We start from the raw sequence: 12,239 nt of genomic DNA, 5'->3' as shown, positions 1-12,239 counted from the left end.
CATATTAAACTTGCAAACTTGTATTATTATATGATGGGGCATAATAGCACATGGTCATGAATTGTGACTCAAATTTGGCATAGTCAAAATCAGTTAAAGCAAATGTCACACTGCCTTACAAGTTAATTCTTGAAGAGTACTATCTTCTGGGATATAACCCAGTGTCAACCGACGTTTCAGACGAACATCCTGCCTCCATCTTCAGGGTGAAATAAGTTGAGCAAGATACCAGCATGAAAACAGGTGGCAAGCCAAGTGACTGACCTGACTTTCAATGGACTACACAACACTATATCCCAGAAGAAAGTACTCTTCATAACCACCGCTGCAAGAACCTCAAATCCTACAAGTTAACTTTCAGCTCCAGGCTTCAAGGACACTATACATACAAAGGTTACCACACCATTTTTTTTCTCCAAATTTCAGTCTGAATTTAATTTTCCCAAGTCATTAAATCATGGATAACTGGATGGCCTAGATATGGGAAATAGGAGAAACATATACAAATTTTTAAGTGGAAAACCTGTTGGAAAGGAGCCATTTGGAAATGCTGGTATAGAAGAATGGCTTGGCTCCTGTGAACTCGGTAAGAAGATGCAGGTTCAGTAACAGTGGGGAATCTCAACAGTGGCACTTGACACAAACTTTATCATGGCCAATCATACAGATCTTGATGAAATAATGATTACAGGTGTTGGTACAGCAATTTAAAAGAACAACTATTTGACAAAAGATAGCATAAATGTAAACATCATGAAAACTGGAATTATAAAATGTTCTCAAATCCCAAGCAGTTAATACCACAAAGAATAATGCTTTAATATGAAAATCTGCAAAATCTAAAAACTGTGTTAAAGAGGAGTACCCACCTGACAGCATGAGGAAATGTCTGGAATATTTCCATTATGACACATTCTATGTTTCTGTTTTTATACAAACAAGGTAAATTGGCAACATGCATTTTTATGTCATGCTACCGGTATACCAAAAGAACTTTAAAGTGCTGTAACACACTATTCCATTAAATAATTTGGACATTAGGAAGGATTTAAATTCCGTATAAACAGAAAATATCATGTATGTAACTGCCTTCTAAAAGAAGTTATTGAAGGAAAGATAGAGGGATGGATAGAAGTGACCAGAAGACGAGGAAGAAGACATAAGAAGATGCTGGACAACCTTGGGGACAGAAGAGGATATTTTCATTTGAAGGAGAAAGCTCTAGATCACATCAAGTGGAGGAACTGTTTTGGAAGAGACTGTAGACCTGTCGTCTTGACAGATTACAGATGAATGAATGATTAGCCTGATGTACAAATTTCATTTATTAAATAATTACTTTCATCAGAAGTAAGTGATAATTTACTACAGTGATCATCAGTCGCTTTCAGACATCCAATAAGACATAACATAAACTACATGCTACAGCATCTTATTTAAAGAATTGACAATTGTTCAGTTAAATACGGAATTCAGTTATACGAGGCTCATCCACAAAGTAAGTTTCCCTGGGGCCGTTTACAGAAACAAAATATAATTTCATGGAAATGTTTATTGCAACAGATACAGCAAATGTTCAGCTATTTTTCAACATAATCACCACTGAAACTGAGACATCTGTCATACCGTGGGACCAACTTTTGAATACCTGTGTCATAGAAGTCTGCCGCCTGGGATTGGAACCACTGTGTGACAACCATCTCCATCTCTCTGTCATTCTCAAAACGCTGACGCTCACCGGACAGGAATTTCTTGAGGTGTAGGAAAAGATGGAAATCACTGGGAGCGAGGTCCGGGCTGTAGGGTGGATGATTAAACACCTCCCAGCTGAAATCCTGCAGGAGACTTGCTGTCCGTCGAGCCGTGTGCGGCCTAGCGTTATCGTGCAGGAAGACAATACCGGCACTAAGCATCCCACGCCGCTCGTTCTGAATGGCCCGTCACAATTTCTGCAGTGTTTCACAGTAACGCTCAGCATTCACCGTCTCACCTCTGGTCAGGAAGTCGACGTGTCCCAGAATACCGTGCACATCACTTTCCATGCCAACGTCTGCTTGAATTTTGTCTTACAGGGAGATCCACTGTGACCCACCTGGCGCACAATTTCCTGAACAACAGGTGCTCCATGACAATTTCGAGCAACAAGGTGCGGGAAATCTGCGGGACATGACTTCTGAGTTCCACAATTGTGACGGGACGATTCTCCATAATGCGTTCCCGCACAAGTTCCACCAGGTCGTCTGTAATGATGGATGGCCGCCCACTGCGCTTCTCATCATGCACACTTTGTCGACCTGCTGAAAATTGTCTGCACCAGCAACGTACCATCTGCTTGCTCATGACGTTAGGCCCATACACCCGGCACAGCTGACGATGAATTTCGATCAGCGCTATGCTCTGTGCATTCAAAAACTTTATCACTGACCGCACTTCACAGTTGGCAGGAATTGGAATAAGAGCCTCCATTTTCAACAGCTGCAACAATGCTACTGTGGGAACGCGGGAAATTCCGTCTGTGCATGCGCCATGCTGCGTCATTGCTCTATCACGTACGTGCAGTCGCTTCACGCAATATAAGGTTTGCTAGCTGTGGGATGAGTGGGAAACTTACTTTGTGGATGTGCTAGATAGAACCTGAAGGTCCATTTCCACGATCACAAAAGCCCCCACTGGACCCTATCTTGAGTCAGTTCAATCCAGTTCATATCTACAAAATGTACTTCACAGTATTCCATTTCAGCATTAAAACTTGATTTGTGCCTACATCTCTTAAGTGATCTGTTTCTTTTATAGGACTTCTTAATGAAAGTTTGTATATGTTTCTTGTCTTGGGACTTTGAACTTCAACCTTCAAGGAGCCAGTTATCTTCTTCTCCCCAGCATACTACATGTTCTTCCTATCCCAACCTTCTTGGACCAGTCATCCTAACAATACTGGGTAAAGAGCATATAAAGGAAAATTAAACCAGAGATGTGGACCATACACTTTGAACATTACAGTCCTTTCATTCCATGTCTAAAAATACATGAATCATACCTTGTAATGTTGCAAAATTCCACAGTGATCCTCTCTGAAAGTTCCCAGTCTGGTGGGAACATAGGTCCAAATTTATCCTCAAACTCTAACAAATGTTTCTTGAACCATACATATCGTCGGTTAATTTTATCCAGCCAAGCTGTGTCCTCTGTTTCTTGGAACAGGTGACAGTATTCTGCTAGCTGGAGTCCAATGAACCACTTTAACAAATCACGCCTAAAAGAATATATCATACACAATTACATCAGGCAATAAGGGAGAATTATAAGTTCCCTCCACAGCACCTACTACTGAAACCAGAAGATATTTGTGTGTGAGAATACATGACAATGAGAATAGTTTGATGAAGGAAAGAGGGATGGAGTAAATTATATAACAATACACATAACCAAGCATTTTAAATCAGGGAGGTTATATGGTAAGGCATGTATCATGCAACTGGACAGCCCAAGATATGCACAGACTTCTGGTCTGTAAGCCTCATAACATGAAACCAATTAGGAGATCTAGGAAAAAATATTTACAACTAAGAAAAAGTCAAAATATTTGGAAGGAAAAAATCCACTATGAAAATTCAGAATTCAGTAGCCTAATAAAGCATTCATTCATACAGACCAACTCACTTCACTTTAGGATCAAGCACAGACACGACAAGACATGCTTCTGCCAACTGCCTATTGGGAGTAAAGTGCCTGGCATTTGACGCAGAAAAAGCTTCATGGAAATCTGAAGTTATCTGCTGAGCAAGTTCAAAATGAATCTGATGAACCTGAAACAAGTAAAAGAGAAAACTTACCAAAATTTCTGTATGTTACAATCAAATCAGTAGCTAGGTCTAACTTCAGTTCTTTATATTGTCGCATGTAGGGTGGTACATACGACGAAATGAAGGGCTCTAGTTTGGATTGCTGGATTTATTGGCACTTCAGTTACAACCTCTTTTAATTAATTTAATTTAATTTAATTAATTACACAATTTACTGTTCACCATTGCACACACACTAGGATTCTCTGTCTTCACTAGTTGTCTCTTAGCAATGGATCTCAACACAGACACCATCACAGCAAATCACTATGAAGATTTCTTGTCTTCAATCAGTCTGTACTCCTCTGTCATAATCTGTACTCAACTAATCTTCACAATTCATGATCCATTCTCGCCCTTGTACTCTCAACTGCTGAAACCTCATGGGCTCTCCAAACTAATCTTCTCGGTCTATTTCCACTAGTCTTCACTAGTTCCAATTCCACTCATGTGCTTCCGCTGCTACTATTTCTCTCTCGTAACTGCCCCCAACTGAACTAATTGTCTTGAACTTGAACCTGAACTCTCCACTCATAGTTCCAGTTCACTCTCACTGTCACTGAACTGTCACTATCACTCTGAACTTCAAAGTCAAAGTCAAAGTTACTTTACAACTGGTGGTTTACCGCCAACCAGTTCGTCTTGGCATCTGGCCCCTTGAGGCCCACAACCAGGGATGTTTCTTTCCAATTGAACTCTTGAGGTAATAGTCCTTATGTAACAACCTCTCTGATAGAAAATGGGTTTGTCTCTTATGAATATGCTTGGCTTTTCATCAAGTGAACTCTGAACTTACATCTAACAGCTCTCGTTATATAGCCGCAGCACATATCACATAGAAAACAGTCTATCTATTGTTGAGGTTTGTTTGCTGAGCTGTTGCATAGCAACAGTGTTTGTGTACAGGTAGAAGCCTTGCAACAAGCTGATCACCCGCCCAAGGAGTCCTACCAAATATCTAAGATCTAGTAAACCGAAGTGAAAAAGAGAGTTTCATGGAGGTAGGCCAAGGCCCAAATTGAGGTTGAAGTGCCAAGGGGGGGGGAACAAATTTTGATCAAGCATACTTACACTCTGAGTTATTATATAACAAATTTGTATATGCCATCTGACAGCGTCTTATGTGAATTCCATATGATTTCAGTTTCATCCAGCTATCTCCATTACTATTAGAGATCTATTAGAGATACAATGTTTTGTATCATTTAATGCTTCTGTCACTGATGTGAAAACACCCAGCACCACACAAATGTCAGAACACTGTCTTCAAAATCACTGTGCTATAAGACAAAATACTAAATAATTTTACTTGTGTTAAAAAGACCTATAGTTACAAAAAGTTTCATTGAAATACAAGGTGGATCAGAAACTTACTTTCATATTGTCACATGCTGGGTATGTCACATGACAAACAACTTCACGTGGGTCTCAGATTTAGTGAATCTCTATTGGACACTCACACTTACACACCATATAATTATTATTGCTTGCCGTATCACTTGACTTCTGGCCCAGTACTCCAATGTGATGTTTCAAATATCTTTGGCCGTGGTTTGGCTTTTTGAAGACTGTCTTCTTGCTGTCTGTAGCTCTAAGCTTATGTAGGTGTTTTGTGGATTGGATACCAGACATCATTCCTTATGGTTCCATTGCTATTCTATCGACAGTCTGCTGTTACGCAATGAGTCTTTGGTTGTTCATCTCCGTGGAGATTCGGCGTTCTCTACCCAACGGCTGTTGTTGTGTTACCATGGAACTGTCTATTCCAAACATGTTACATTATATTTATTTGTCAGATCATGCACAAAAACAGTATATTACACAATCAGGATTGTAATCCACATTAAAGTCTCTTTTCCACATAACTGCACTGCACAATGAAGCATTTATCCCACCAGTATACAACTTTATTGATGCCATCTGGGAAGAAGTGTTTCATTAACCTGAAGTCTTGCTTTTGTTGCTTTCAAGACCTCAAAATCTGGTTTGAATTTGTAAGTCGCAAAATGTTTATTAAATGGCCCAAAGAGGTAGTATGCACCTGGGACCAGTTCAGAACTGTACAGTTGATGATGCAGTAACACCAAACTAAACTTTTGGAGGCAGTTCACAGTTCATTAAAGTAATTTCTGAAATCCAACACATACAAAGAAAAAAAAAACACCACAAACTTTTGGCAAAAATTTATTGATTTTGTATGGAATAGTAAACATGCAGAAATTGTTACTGATCTTTCAGCACATAACATTATTCATGCAAAATAAACTATGCTGGGAAAAAAAAAAAATTGCAATTTAACACATACAAAGTGTTGTGACTATCATCTGATAGTCATATTGAATAATTCAGCTGTATGAATGTCAGTAACCAATTCTGCTTTCATTTATATAAAAAGTGTACCTGATCTGCAAGCTGTTTGATCTGCGGAATGTCCATATAGTTGTGAAAGTGCTTCATTACTTCCATTACTGCTTGAAGGGGCATCACAATCTCACCATACTGGCGTCTCTTGGTTAGTATTCTAATGAAAATAAAAAAGAGCAACCGAAGATTCAGATCAGCAGAGATTGCTTTTGTTTCAGAACAACTCCAAGCTATTGCCTATCATTCAAATTATAAAAACTTACCGTAAGTCATCCACACCACCTACAAGCATGTGCAGATGATTCAGTGTGGTAATTGCAGCTGTAAGATTGCGCTTGGCACAATCTAACTGCTTGATGTCACGTGTGATTTCCTTCACCATCTCCTCTGATTGTTCTGCTTTTGCCTTGATGTCTGCAATGTGCACAAATAACTGACGAATAACTCGCTGGGCTTCTTCCAAAGCTGTACGGCCATCCTACAAAAGGAATTAGGAAAATGCAATGTAAATCCCAGAACATTATATTTCTGATTCATGTTGTGGTGGTTTGACAGACTTGTTATACTCATACCTTCATACAACAACCAATGTTGTACTCGTACATAAATAATTTTTTTATGTACAATATGATTTTATTCTTCCTTCGGGGCTATATGCTCCAACTCTGTTGGGTAACTATGAGGCCACATACTAATCCCACAACCTACTATTATATTTTAGCATCCCATTGCATTGAGGCATCAGCCTATTTTTTTTTTAACTATCATATCCGTCAATAATTAAACTTTAAAAAGACATTAGGAATATGTTGTTCACTAAAAATGTATTTTAATACCATGACAGTTCAAATCAATAAAATGCCCGTAGGTCTTTACGTAGTACATAAATTTACACATTAAAAGTGAATGTTCACACTCCTCAAATTGTCTTGGTTTTACATATATTTTTACTAATTTATATTCACAACAAGTTTCAGCCTCATTGGGCCATCATCAGGTGAATTCTATCCTTCAGTGAGACCACTGCACTGTATTTGTTTCTCGTGCATGAGAGAAGCCCAATGAGGCTGAAACTTGTTGTGAATATGGATTAGTAAAAATATATGTAAAACCAAGACAATTTGAGGAGTGTGAACATTAACTTTTAATGTGTAAATTTATGTATTATGTAAAGGCCTACAGGCATTTTATTCATTTGAACTGTCATAGTTTTAAATGCATTTTTAGTGAACAACATATTCCTTATGTCCTTTTAAAGTTGTATTATTGACGGATGCGTTAGTAAAAAAAAATGCACAATCTACTAATTACTGCTGCATTTTAAGTAATTAGAAGGAAAGTCAAGTATATAATTAAATTAAAATTGAAATGTTACACATGCAAGCGCACACACAAGCATACACAAACACACGTATATATCTACAAAATACTCATGAAGAGACTGTTTAATTCTTTAATTTTCTGCTTCTCTGTAATCTCAATTGTTCTGATGTTGTTATCGTTGCACAAGGCAATGTTGGGATTTTTCTTTCCTGGGGTGGGGTGGGACTGAGTCCACTTGGTACATTGGCCACTAACTGGTCTATTGTACAGAGCATTCAATCATCGAGGAAACCAGAGGAGCAGCGTGAGTCGAATACAACATTTCTTAGATTGCTACTGTAACTGCCGATAGCGGAATGAGTTATCAGCGCTGATAAACGCTTTTCACTATGTGATGGCACTTGCTGTATAGCGTGAGGATTTTGCAAGCATGATTAGTTCAACTGCCATGGATCAACTTCAGAAAGTGTAGTATAATTTATTTATGCGATGCGAAGCATGTTTGCAAGCAGAAGGGAGTCACTTCCAACACCTGTTATAAAGCATGGTAAGTCTGTTATCTTTTTACAGTATTCCTATAAATGTGTGCATGTACAGAAATTTATGTGACGAGACTGCACTCTTGCTAGCAGGGAGGGGCACAGTAGTTGTGGAGAAACGATCCATCTGCTTCATTCTGCTATCGGCAGTTACAGCAGCAATCTGTGAGAAATGCTGTATCCGACCCATGCTGCTCCCCTAGTTTCTTCGATGGCTGAACACACTGTACCAGCCCTGGATGATAGACGAATCTGGAGCATTTCGTGGAATGAGAATTGGCAGGGGAAACCGAAGTGCTTGGAGGAAAACTACCCCAGTGCCACTTTGTCCACCATAAATTGCACGTGACTTCACCTGGGATCAAATCCAGGCTGCCAAATTCTAGTTTAGTTTGACAGGATTAGCTGTGAAGATGGTATCCTACATTACAGAACAAAGGCTGTTTACAGTGAAAACGTTTCTTAAATTCTGGATGTGTCATGCAGTGCAAAGAAATTACTGACAACAGGAATCAATTGTTGCCTCAATGATTTTTTTCACATGATGAAGCAATGTCACATACTGCTAATGCTGTTCTAGACATTTCAAATACTTATTTTTGTGACTTATAAATTGTCAACAGCTAACCTGGTCAATTAGGAAGAGGGTGGTACTCGTATTCACCACCATACACTCCAAATATTAATCACTGTGATCATTTGTTGTGGGGCTTTCTTAATGAATCAATTAACATTGCAATCATCCTTAAAATTCTGCAGATCTGAAAAGTGAAATATGCAGTCACCAAAAATATTTGCATTGAGGCAGACAATGCAAAATTTCATTGTCGATAAAAGCTGTACTGCTGAGGTGGAGGGTGACATACTGAGCAGGTTTTGATAAAACATCAAGAACAGTAGTGGATGTATTGAGGGCATGCACTACAACATCTAACCTTCATGTTAAGTAACCGTGGTTTATTTCTATAAGAGTTTGATTAAAAGTTCTCTAAAATCAAAAATGGCCAGTCCTTTTGTGAAGACTCCGTAGTTGCTTAAAAGTGTTGTTATAGTTTATCATTATACAATGATAATTATTATTTTTAAAAGATGTTTAGATTATATTTGTTATATTAGATGATACATAAATGATGTAAGATGAAATTAAAACAAAATCAGCTATTTTCAATATTATTATCCACAGAAATATATATATATATGACAACAAAATAAAACATTAATCTCAAACAAATGTAATACATAACATACTTGTATTTTAAGAACAGTTAACATCATATAATCAGTAACCGTATAGAATGTACAGCCACCGCTATGCAATGTTCAAGAAATGGGTGGCTACATCAGACATGTTTCTGGGCAAAGGTTTGGTAAACATATTCCCACAGCAACGGGAAAAATGGTGTGCTGTCTATGCAGTCCACACCGAAGTGTTATAAAGAAGAGAGCTGAGGGTTGGCACTTCAGTTGGGTTCTGCAAGGGATGCTGAGAGAGGTGGTGCTACAGTTAGGTTGACAGCTGACAAGAGTTCTGCAGAGCAGCTGTGACAAGTGGATCTGAGCACATGACACCAAAGAATCTCCACTGGTAGAAGCCGTTGCCAGGACGAAGACTGCAATAGACTGAGGACACTAGTCTGTGTAAGTAATCTGTGAAGTGTAATTCCAAGTGTTGCATACAAGTGGTCAATAAATCCGATATCCAATCCATACCCTGTCTACAGCCACACACCCCCAAATATGTGACAGAATTTTAAATAATACTGCATAAAATTAATACGACTTTACTACATACAAATACATACTCACAGCAGGCTGCAAAAAACTGGCAGGGGCTGTGGTGATTTGTAAAGCATGGAGATTAGTGACAGCACCGTAATTACTTGTAGTTCCAAGTGGTGTAAATGGTCAATAAATCCATTCACCAATCCATAACCCATCTATAGTTACACCCCTAAATCACAGCAATATAAATTGCATGATTGATCACTATACTGTAATAACAAACTATAACAAGAGTTACATGAAACTGGATCATAATGTAACACATACTTGTATTAAAAAAGGTAAAGCTATCCCTGTAACAAGCCGTGAAGGCACATATGGGTGTGAGAGGTCGAGGGTCCTACATCTTCTAGACCAGGCATGTCCAACTTCAAACAGGTTGTGATCGACTTTTTAGTGTCAAAACTGTCAGTGATCCATCACTCCCTCCTATCGTCATACTTCGCTTTAAGCAAAAATATTGGTAAAACTAACACGACACATGATGTTTGATGTAAAAGCAACTAATAACTGGGCTGTGTCTCTGATGTCTGTAGATTCATCCAGTTGGAGAGAAAGCAACACAGTTGGAAACATCTTTAAAAAACTGTTCAGTTATGTTTCCACACATCATTTCTATTCGCTGCACAATGGTGTTTCTTGATAATTGAAGATCTTGAATAGTAGCCATAATCTCTTTTTTATTTTATATTACAAGTGAATATACATGCTTTTGACGTATAATTTCCTTATAGGCCTATGAGATCGACTAAAAATCGTCCTGCGATTGACTGGTCGATCACGATCAACACATTTGACATGCCTGTTCCAGACAACTGGCTCACAGATGGTGGTAATCTTGTCAGCCTTATGCACCCACCGCCCTTTACATTCCAGGAAGACACCTGGTACTCATTTCTGTTAGAGGCTGAGTTGATGCCTGGACTATATTGTGACTGAAAGGATTAGGTTAATTGAAAAATTCAATGACCTCATCATGAATCAAACCAGTGACCTCCCAACTTGTAGCATAGCGCCTCAACCAACTACGTTACCACGTACCCCATTGTAATGAATATGTAATATAGTACTAATACAAAGAAATAAATTAATAACATATCTTATTTTAGTAACCTTATTTTAATTTCATTATCTATTTGACTTGCACCTAATTAGTATAAATATGTAAAATGTATCATGGGTATATGTATTTATGGCCTGATGATTACCCAGTAGTGGGATCTCAGGTTCTCACAACAATGGTTATGAAGAGTTCCATCTTCTGGGATATAATGCCGTGTAGTCTGCTGAAAGCCAGCCTTAGTTTCAGAATGATATGCCACCTCCATATTCAGGGTCAAAAAATAAGACAGGTAAGTACATGGAGTCAAAACAGGTGGCATTTTTCAACCCAGAAGATGGAGGTGGTATGTTCCTCCAAAATGTTGGTTGACTTTCAAAGAATTACATGGCTTTATACCTCAGAAGACAGAACTCTTCATTGCTCAATCGGGTTGAAACATATAACCTAGAAGGAAAAATATAATCATACTGTATATAAAAAAATAAGTTTATACACAACATTACTTGTGTGGAAATGGTGCAGTATAACTAATCTATAACTCTCAGACTTCCTAAATTCTTTCTCATACTCCATAGTAATCTTCAAATTCACACACAAATTATATGTAGACTACTGGCATAAACATTTTAGTAACAGGGTGGGGATTCTTCAACTATACCTGCCCAACATTCGTCTGTCCTCGAACAACAGTTCGAATTTCATCATCTATGGTATGAATCTTACATTCCATGCTGTTGACCACATCATCGATATTTGAAAGAGACTGTTCGGTTGGAAACAGAGAATTGATATAGTCAACAGCATTAAAATCTGGTTGGTCAAGTGGGTCATTACTTGGCAGAACCTAAAATGAAAAAGAAAATGAATGATTATCTGGGTCACTTTCATATTTGGCATTATATACAGTGGAAAATAATATTTACTGCATACATATTGTGTGTTGTACTTCAGAACAATGCAAGGAATCATTGTACATTTACAGAATATGAAATAGGTTCAGTGATATGTTAGGGGGTAAAAGTAAACTCCGTTACATTTAACACCAAAAACATATCTCTGACAGTCTCAGACGTAGAGAGAGCAAAAGAGGGTGGATGCGATCTATAGTTTATGGCTACAAATAATAAAATGACAGGTGGGTAAATGTGTTCTATGGCCGTGTCATATCTCAAGCAGTTAGTCGCTGGCTTCCCACCGCGACGGCCCGGGTTCGATCCCGGGTCTGGTCAAGTGGGATTTGTGGTGGACAAAGTGGCGCTGGAGCAGGTTTTCTCCGAGTACTTCGGTTTCCCCTGCCAATCTTCATTCCACTAACTGCTCCACAAT

At 38.4% G+C, this 12,239-nt stretch overlaps 1 protein-coding gene across 4 annotated transcripts in view; it reads right to left on the bottom strand.

The window, feature by feature from the left end:
• LOC111874340 (vacuolar protein sorting-associated protein 53 homolog) overlaps positions 1 to 12,239 on the bottom strand; it is a 29,490-nt gene that overhangs the window by 16,589 nt on the left and 662 nt on the right. For 3 of the 4 annotated variants that reach the window (XM_023869760.1, XM_023869761.1, XM_023869762.2), the window contains exons 2-6: positions 11,572 to 11,757; positions 6,470 to 6,684; positions 6,243 to 6,363; positions 3,661 to 3,806; positions 3,038 to 3,253 (exon numbers count right to left, since the gene is read on the bottom strand). In XM_023869760.1, coding sequence (XP_023725528.1) covers positions 3,038 to 3,253; positions 3,661 to 3,806; positions 6,243 to 6,363; positions 6,470 to 6,684; positions 11,572 to 11,757 — 884 coding nt within the window. Of the gene's footprint in view, positions 1 to 3,037; positions 3,254 to 3,660; positions 3,807 to 6,242; positions 6,364 to 6,469; positions 6,685 to 8,696; positions 8,814 to 11,571; positions 11,758 to 12,239 lie in introns of those variants that run through there. The other variant, XM_023869763.2, reaches the window with a different exon arrangement.

This window comes from Cryptotermes secundus, unplaced genomic scaffold (genome assembly GCF_002891405.2).
Source record: "Cryptotermes secundus unplaced genomic scaffold, Csec_1.0 scaffold49, whole genome shotgun sequence".
NCBI lineage: Eukaryota > Metazoa > Arthropoda > Insecta > Blattodea > Kalotermitidae > Cryptotermes > Cryptotermes secundus.
This window is presented reverse-complemented; position numbering and strand designations above follow the sequence as displayed.